General features: G+C 43.3%; 1 protein-coding gene across 1 annotated transcript in view; it reads right to left on the bottom strand.

Annotated features, from left to right (window-relative positions):
* Window positions 1–257: 257 nt before the first annotated feature.
* The window catches only part of PLEKHB1 (pleckstrin homology domain containing B1), a 36,857-nt gene continuing 27,565 nt past the window's right edge, over window positions 258–9,549 (bottom strand). Inside the window, exons 5-7 of the mRNA XM_073612770.1 lie at window positions 4,880–4,919; window positions 2,313–2,412; window positions 258–840 (exon numbers count right to left, since the gene is read on the bottom strand). Of these exons, the coding sequence (XP_073468871.1) occupies window positions 707–840; window positions 2,313–2,412; window positions 4,880–4,919 (274 nt within the window). The 3' untranslated portion in view covers window positions 258–706. The remainder of the gene's footprint in view (window positions 841–2,312; window positions 2,413–4,879; window positions 4,920–9,549) is intronic.

Below are 9,549 nucleotides of genomic sequence, written 5' to 3'. Positions count from 1 at the left end.
GTATCTAAAAACGAATGGAACGTAATGATCTAATAATAATAATAAATAAAACCTTTTTATTATTTATTAGTTCCATTCCATTTGTTTAGATGCGGCATTCGTTATTTCAGATACATTTGTATTCGTTACGTTCACAAACAGCCAAATTTGAAAGGAAATTCCAATATCTAAAATTTAATAGTTAGGTATTATTTCAAAATTTACTGATTTTCTTTTTTTCCTGAAAAAAGGAAAAAAAAAAAAAAAAAAAAAAAAAAAGGAAAAATGACATTTTTTTTTGTCAGTGCACATGTCTACTCCCTGTACTTTGACAGGAGAGCAGCCAACCACAAATAGAAGTGGGAATCCAAAATCACCATTTGAATAATATACAGGATGTATGGGAGAGAAATTTACAATTTACATTAAAATTACAAAATGACTCATAAAGCATTAATACACACCGACTCTAACAAAATGGAAGAGTTCCTTTAAGCATTTACGTATATAAGAAATATTTTAAAAAAGGAGACATCTGCTGGTAGCGGATCTCAGAAGCTCATTGAGTAATGCAACAGAAGGGCAATAATAGATTACACTGTAATGTATAATCTAGTATTATGTAGGGTACAGAACCTAGGACAAGATGCAGGTAGGTGGCCTATTACACAAGACGTATCGGACGCTCCTTTGAGAGAGTTTGTCGTCATGTTCTGCTCAGGACTCCTCAGAACCAGCATGGCAGCCACATGAAGGAGCCGAGAGCCGAGGAGGTGAGAGCACCGGCGAGCAGGCCCAGCGCCATCTGTTCTCCGAACGTTTCACGCTGGTCTCTGACAACGACATGCGTCATACCGGGAGCTGGGGGAGAAAAGGCAAAGATGTGACCAACCAAGCTAATGAACATTTTTAGCAAAAAGTGTATCAAAACTTTCTTTTTTGGGATTTTGGATGGAGTGTGAAAGGGTTAGAACCCTCTGTCAGGTTTATATTGCTGTCTGTGTCCCTGCTGGGGAGATTTACTCTACTGGTTCGTGGTAACCATGGTCTGTGAAGAAGAAAGTGATGGGAAATACAAAACTATATAAAAGTTGTCACTGAGACAGGAGGCGAGGGGAAATCTGCCAATGGGGGCACTTGTTCTTCCAGCAGAACAGGAAGTAAAGTGAAATCTTCCAAATGTGACGAGAGAGATAAAGATAATCTATCTATCTATCTATCTATCTAGTCACATTTGGAAGATTTCACTTTACTTCCTGTTCTGCTGGAAGAACAAGTGCCCCCATTGGCAGATTTCCCCTCGCCTCCTGTCTCAGTGACAACTTTATATAGTTTTGTATTTCCCATCACTTTCTATATCTATCTCTCTATCATCTCTATCTCTTTTTGTAAGTTTAATTGTTGGGGGGCAGGGTTTGGGAGAGAAAGAAAGGGGCCCTCTAAATTTTGAGCACAGTGGGGAAATGTCTAAAGATCTGCGACTCCTTTGGGAAGATTTTACTTCCTGCCCCATATCCAGGGGGTCAAAGGGAATGATGAGATGTAACATCTCTCCTATGGACAATGGCTTCACTGGGACAGGAAGAGAGGGGATATCACCCCAGCAGAGAGAGTCACAGATCGCAGTAACAGCCTTCTAAACCTTTTAGGCTGGAATTGGGCCTTCATTTTTGCAGAGAGTTATAGGAGGAGGTCATTATTGAGATTGGAGAAGCTGGTAAAAGTCTAAAGCTCAGGTTCCCTAACTATATATTTTGCACCAAGCAGGTCAAGTTACACCCAACACCAGTGGCGGCTGGTATTCCACTTGCTTCCACCCATAGTGTCAGGACAGAGTATACAACCCCAGCATCACAGGACAGGGTATACAGCCGGAGCATCACAGGACAGAGTATACAGCCGGAGCATCACAGGACAGAGTATACAGCCGGAGCATCACAGGACAGAGTATACAGCCCAATATCACAGCTCAGCCTCACTGGCCTGCACTGGCTCATGGCTCCCAGCACTGACTGCACCCTACCTCACCACTTACCGCCAGTACCGAGCCCTAACAATGCATAGTTATTTGCCCAGTGAAAGTGCATGTACATTCACTCTGTGTGAATGGGGGGGGGGGGGGGGATTAGGCTTTTTACTGTGCTGGTCAAGTATTCTTCTTTGAGCACCATCTAGTGGCCAAATTCAAACTTTTCCATTTCAGAGTAATGAAAATCGTTCTTCCAGTGCAGGCATTATTTAAAAAAAAAAAAAAAAAAAAAAAGAAGAAGGGGGAATTCTGCAGTATATTAATACCCTGGAAAAGCCAATACTTGCATAATTCCAGCACCTACCATAGCCGTGGCCACAGTATCCGTGGTCGACATAGACCGCATGGTGAGCGTTCATGGGAACGGTCTGGTAATAATCATCATAAGGATTGTAGATGTACACCTAGAAGACGGGAAAACAAATGACCATTATCACCAGTGTTCATAGAAAAAAAAAAAACAAACAAACAAACAAAAAAAAAACAACATCATATGTGTGCTCATTAAAATGCTCAATGTGTCTAATAAATGCTGAACAGCTTTCAAAGTTATAAGAGCAGATCCTCAAAAAAACAGATCTCTTTATTTTGGGTGGTGTCAGTTTATTGGGGTCTCTTTTGCCAGAATCCTTGGTGGGGAGATGACAGACTGAACTTGTCTTCCTATCGAAGATCAATGCTGACCCTGGCCTAAGTGACCTCTCCATGTAATTCCTTCTTGGAGTCCACTAGAGGGAGCCAAAATACTGTTATACTGTATATCTCCTGTGCACTCACCATAACCATATATATATATATATACTGTGATAACTATAGTTTAGTAGTTGATGAAGTAGGTGTGGGATATGTACGGTCAGTTAACCACCTGACCTCCGGAAGATTTGCCCCCCTTTATGACCAGGCCATTTTTTTTCTTGTGATACGCCACTGTGTTATTTTAACTGACAACTGCGCGGTCGTTTGACGCTGTACCCAAATAAAATTTTTTGTACTTTTTTTCCCCCCACAAATAGAGCTTTCTTTCGATGGTATTTGATCACCTCTGCAGTTTTTATTTTTTTTTTTTGCACTATAAACAAAAAAAAGACCGCCAATTTTGAAAAAAAAAAAAAAAATGTATATATAATTTTTTTTTTACTAGTAATGGCGGCAATCAGCGACTTTTAGCAGGACTGCAATATTGCGGCGGACAAACTGGATACCGACACTTTTTGGGGACCAGTGACACTAATACAGTGATCAGTGCTAAAAATATGCACTGTCACTGTACTAAAGACACTGGTTGGGAAGGGGTTAACATCAGGGGCAAGCAAAAGGTTAACTGTGTCTAGCCTGTGTTTTCTCACCGTGGGGGGGGGGGGGGGGTGTGCTTTGACTAGGGGAAGGCATTGATCCAGGTTATTGCTTTGCAGGAACACCAGATAAATACCTTCCCTTCTGACAAAACAGCAATCTGCCTATGTACTGTCTAATTGGCGGGTGCCGGCAGACATCAAGTCTGCGGTACCCACCGCTGGGCTTCCACTGTGTGTGATCACAGCAGGAGCGGGTCACCGGTGGCGCGTGCGCTCCAGAAGTGACAGATCACATACTAGGCACATGATCTGACAGAGCGGCTGCCCGGCCACAGTATATGTACGGTGGGTGGTCCACAAGTGGTCAAAAGACGCAGCACAAACATGAACCTCATCTTCAAAAAAAAAAAAAAAAAAAGGGGAAGCATTCAGATACAGAAGAGCTTACAATCTATTAGGGTAGAAGGGGAGGATATAAAAGAGCTTACAATCTATTAGGTCGGGGGTCTCCAAACTTTCTAAGCAAAGGGTCAGTTTACTGTCCTTCAGGCTTTAGAGGGGCTGGACTATGGCCAGTGGAAGTAGAAAATGCCCCAGCATCATTGCCCCTTCATTGGTTTTAATGGGAGGAAGAGTGCCCCATTGTTATTATTAATGAGAAGAATAGGGCCCCATCATTAGTATAGAAAAGAAGAAATGTAACAGTGCTCTCTGCAGGAACAACTCAATCCATACACCAGCATACATATACATACACACACACACACAAATACATACACACATATATACACGTGTCCAATCACGGCTGATCACGATGTGACCAGGAAGAGCCTTTGATCGGCTTTTCCTCACTGGCGTCTGACAGACGCGAGTAGAGGAGAGCTGATTGGCTGCTCTCCTGACGGGGGGGGGTCTGTGCTGATTGTTTATCAGCGCAGCCCCCCTTGGATGCCCACCCAGGACCACCAGGTATGCCACCCTAGACCACCAGGGAAATGCCAGTTCCCAGGCAGCTACCAATCAGTGCCCATCCCCAATGCCTGCCAGTGCCATCAGTGATGCCTATCAATGCCATATATCAGTGCCACGTATCAGTGCCCAGCAGTGCTGCTTATCAGTGCCACCCATGAGCACCCATCAGTGCAGCCTTTCATTGCCCATCACTGTCGCCTACCAGTGCCCCCCATGAGTGCCCATCAGGGCTGCATATCAGTGCCACCCATCAGTGCCCATCGTCAGTGCCCATCAGAGCCACTTCTTTGGTGCCGCCATATCAGTGCCCATCAGTGAATGAGAAAACTTATTTACAAAATTATATAAACAGAAACAAAAGAAAAACATTTTTTTTTCTTCAAAATTTTAGGTCTTTTTTTTTATTTAAGTTTAATTTTTTATCCACATTTCTAATTAGACCTAAAGTAGTAGAGAAAGAGAAGTTAAAAAAAACAAACACACACAAACCCCATTTGAGAAAACAGTTTTTATTTGGGTCGTACACAACATTCTCTGCATTGTACACAGAGAAAGCCTCATCAATGATAATCCCAGCACAGAAAACACACAAACAGCAACTTACCGGATGGGATCTCATGTCCTCGAGGGCCATTTTCCAAGCTCTGTATGGAGGGAGTGCAACAGTCAGAACAGAGAATATGAAATGTGGGATGGAACTTCACTTTATTATACTACAATTCCACTGTAAATGACCAATTTAATGTGTTATGATGATAATCAGATCAGTTTTTTTTTTTTAAGATGTTTTGTAGAAATTTCCCTTTCGAAATTACGTTTAGAATCGTTAGCAGCAATTACTATACTGGATGAGCACATGGTGGTAACATTTCAGTTTGTAATTCTCAAATATTTATGTCAAATACATATATACGGTTTTATCTGCCAAAAGGATTATGTGCGATTCTTTGTGATTTAGGTACCTCTATCAGACAGCACAGCCAGGTCCCTATGTATGGTAGACATGTGAGCTGACAAAAAATTGGTTCGTTTCATTTGTTTTTTTTGCTTTTTTCGGAAATTTGGATTTTCAAAATTTCCGAAATTTGGGAAATAGAAAAATTCGGAATTTTAACGAATGTCAAAACTTGTTTAAAAAACGAATTTGGAACTAAACGATTTGCACATGTCTAATGTATGTGATGTACATTAGGGAGGCAGGAGGGCCACCTAATATTTTTGCTATCAAGCCCCAAACAAAGTTACAGCCATGGTGATGACCATCTAGCCCAGGGGGTTGTCAAACTGGCAGCCCTCCAACCTAAAAGGCTGCAGTTTATTGTTATTATTATTATTATTATTATTATACAGGATTTATATAGCACCAAACACTTTACGCAGTGCCTACAATATAAAAAGGGAGACAATACAGTTACAATGCAAGAGGATTAAGAGGGCCCTGCTCAGAAGAGCTTACAATCTAATAGGGCGGGGCAAGTGGTACAAAAAGGTTGTAACTGTGGGGAATGAGCTGATGGAAGTGGTAGGAGATTAGTTGGAGGTGTGATAGGCTTTCCTGAAGAGATGAGTTTTCAGGGATGGCCTGAAGGCAGCCAGAGAAGGAGATAACTGGACAGATTGGAGGTAGAGAGTTCCAGAGGATGGGAGAGGCTCTTGAGAAATCCTGAAGACAAGCATAGGAGGAGGAGACAAAGGAGCTTTAGAGTAGGAGGTCTTAGGAGAAGCGGAGAGGAGGATTTGGGTGATATTTGGAGACAAGATTGGTGATGTAGCTCGGTGAAGAGTTGTGAATGGCTTTGTATGTCGTCGTTCATATTTTGAATTTAATTCGCTGGGCGATCGAAAGCCAGTGTAGGGATTGGTGGAGAGGGGTGGCAGACACTGAGTAATAGGTAAGGTAGAGGAGTCTGGCAGGAGCATTCATGATAGACTGAAGAGGTGTGGTTATTTTCACATAGTTACCTTGGTACAGCTTGAACCAATGTAGGTATGTAGATATGTATGTATGTATGTATGTATGTATGTATGTATGTGCCAAACCTGGCCCATGGAAGCTGGAAATCACTTCTGGGTCCTGTGCTGAGAAGCTGTCCTGCTGCATTGTGAACGGGTTTCTGGCTCGGGGTGGGCACCATTCACAGAGCACCCTGCACTTTTCTAGGTGAATGCAAAACTTTCTCCAATTGGATGACACCACCGCCTTCCCTGTCCATCTATCCAATCAGAGAATGCTTTGCTATTGATTGAGAAAAGGTTAGGTGTTCTATGAATGGTGCCCATGCCGAGTGGCCGACTTCCTATGTCCAGTAAGCAGCAGGCTGGCCACTCAGCGCGGGACCCAGAAGTTAGTGGAGACCACTGGGAGTAGCAGCGTCTAAACGGTGATTTCCAAGTTCCACAAGGATCCCACAGGTATGGTAGATACATAGTTTGATTGGTCCAATGTATCTATACAGAAATTGCCATACCCAAACTCCAGCTTAACCACTTGCTTACTGGGCACTTAAACCCCCCTCCTGTCCAGACCCATTTTCAGCTTTTAGTGCTGTCGCACTTTGAATGACAATTGCGCGGTCATACAACACGGTACCCAAATGAAATTTTTATCATTTTTTTCCCACAAATAGAGCTTTCTATTGATGGTATTTGATCACCTCTACGGTTTTTATTTTTTGTTAAAAAAAATTTAAAAAGACAGAATTTTTTTTTTTAAATTATATTTTTTTTATATTTTGTTATCAATTTTTGCAAACAGTTAATTTTTCTCCTTCGTTTATGTACGCCAATGAGGCGGCACTGATGGGCACCGATAGGTGGCAGTGATGGGCACTGATGGGTGGCGGTTATGGGCACTGATGGGTGGCAGTGTTGGGCACTGATTGGGCACTGACTGATGGCAGCACTGCTAGGTGGCACTAATAAGTGGCACTTGTGGGCATTGATAGGTGGCACTTTTGGGCATTGATAGGTGGCACTTGTGGGCTTTAATAGGTGGCACTTGTGGGCTTTAATAGGTGGCACTTGCGGGCACTGTGGGCACTGGTAGATGGCACTTTGAGGCACAGATGAGGCATCTGTGCCTCCTTCCTCTTCGGGACCGATGTCATGAGCCGGTGATCGGCTTTTTTTTTCCTCCTCACGCTGTCAGCGTGAGGAGAAAACGAAACCGATCACCGAGCTTTTGTTTACATCATGTGACCAGCTGTCATTGGCTGACAGCTGATCACATGGTAAGGGGCCGGGACCGGCCCCTTACTCGGATCTGTGATCACCCGAGTCTCCGTGACTCGGTGATCACAGCGCGCACACCGCGCGCCCTGCAGGGTGCGCGTGCATAGGGGAGGACGTCATATGACGTCCTCCCGGAGATTGAGGTCCGCGCTGTAGCCGTCATTCGGCTATGGCCCGGACCTCAAGTGGTTAAAGTGGTGTTCCGGCCAAAATTATACTTTTTAAATAAAAATACCCCTATAATACACAAGCTTAATGTATTCTAGTAAAGTTAGTCTGTCAACTAAGGTCTGTTTTGTTAGTTTATAGCAGTAGTTTGTTATTTTATAAACTTACAGCAGGCCGTGGCCATCTTAAGTGTGGGCATCTGAAGCCAGACTATTTCTTCCTGGAACTCATGCTTGCAGATCTTGCACATGCTCAGTGCAGCACAAGCAGTGTAATAGGTTTCAGGTCAGGTTTCCATAGCAACGGCAGTTTCAGAGGAAGTTGCCTCCTCTTCCCAGAAGGCATTGCAAACAGGAAATGATGCGATGGGCCACGGCCAGGGAAGAGGAAGTGAAAAATGAATACAGCAGATATACAGTAGGTGCTGAGAAAAAAAAAATATCCAATTTGTTTACAGTGCACAGTTTAGTGAGGGATGCTGAAGAGTTGTAAAAGTGGGTGGAACTCCACTTTAACCGCTTCAATACCGGGCCAATTCTGACACTTTGCTCCTACATGTAAAAATCATCATTTTTTTGCTAGAAAATTACATAGAACTCCCAAACATTATATATGTTTTTTTAGCAAAGACCCTAGAGAATACAATGGCGGTTGTTGCAACTTTTTATCTCGCACAGTATTTGCGCAGGAATTTTTCGAACGCGTTATTTTTTGGGAAAAAAACTGTTTTGTGTTTAAAAAAAAAACAAAACAGTAAAGTTAGCCCAATGTTTTTGCATTTTGTGAAAGATGAAGTTACGCCGAGTAAATAGATACCTAACATGTCACGCTTCAAAATTGCACACGCTCGTGGAATGGCGCCAATGTTCGGTACTTAAAAATCCCCATAGGCGACGCTTGAAATTTTTTTACTGGTTACATGTTTTGAGTTACAGAGGAGGTCTAGGGCCAAAATTATTGCTCTCGCTCCAACGTTCGCGGCGATACCTCACATGTATGGTTTGAACACCGTTTTCATATGTGAGCGGGACTTACGTATGCGTTCGCTTCTGCGTGCGAGCACACGGGGACAGCGGCGCTTTAAAAATTTTTTTTTTTTTTATTGTTAATTATATTTTATTTTTTTTATTTTGACACTTTTTTGAAAAAAAAATTGATCACTTTTATTCCTATTACAAGGAATGTAAACATCCCTTGTAATAGCAATATAACATGACAGGTGCTCTTAATAGTGAGATATGGGGTCAATAAGACCCCATATCTCACCACTAGGCTGGGAAGCCTGAAATAAAAAAAAAAAATAAATAAAACGATCGCCGCTTCCCAGCTGAAGCGGCGCCGTTTTTTTTAATGGAGAGGCCGGGCGTGACGTCATAACATCGCGCCCGGCCTCCGACGATCATAGAGACTCCGGGGACCATCTGGTCCGCTGGAAATCTCTATGATCTACATCCGGCGCCGGCGGATCCACTCTCCGCCTCACCGATCGTAACGGCGAGTCGGAGCAAGCTCCGGAGGGCGGCGGGAGGGGGGGGGGGGGGGGGGGGGGACGTCCCCTCTCGCCTCCCATAGGAACGATCAAGTGGGGGAACGGCCCCTATGATCATTCCTATGGTGTAGAGATTCGCCGGCTGAAACCGGCAATATCTGAATGATATCTGTAACTACAGGCATCATTCAGATATACCCGCTCAAAGCCAAGGACGTCATATGACGCCCGTGGTATTGAAGTGGTTAAAAAAAAAAACACCAAAAAACCCCCCGGACCTCGCAGTAAAATACAAGATCTGTTTATAATGGCCGGGCCCTCTCCCCTGTAAAAACTGCCGGCTGATAGAACTTCTAAAAAACGTAACTGGGAAGAAAAAAAAAGTT

This window comes from Aquarana catesbeiana, linkage group LG02 (assembly GCF_042186555.1).
Source record: "Aquarana catesbeiana isolate 2022-GZ linkage group LG02, ASM4218655v1, whole genome shotgun sequence".
Taxonomy (NCBI): domain Eukaryota; kingdom Metazoa; phylum Chordata; class Amphibia; order Anura; family Ranidae; genus Aquarana; species Aquarana catesbeiana.
Note: the sequence above shows the minus strand (reverse complement) of the source record. Positions and strands in the feature narration are given on the sequence as shown.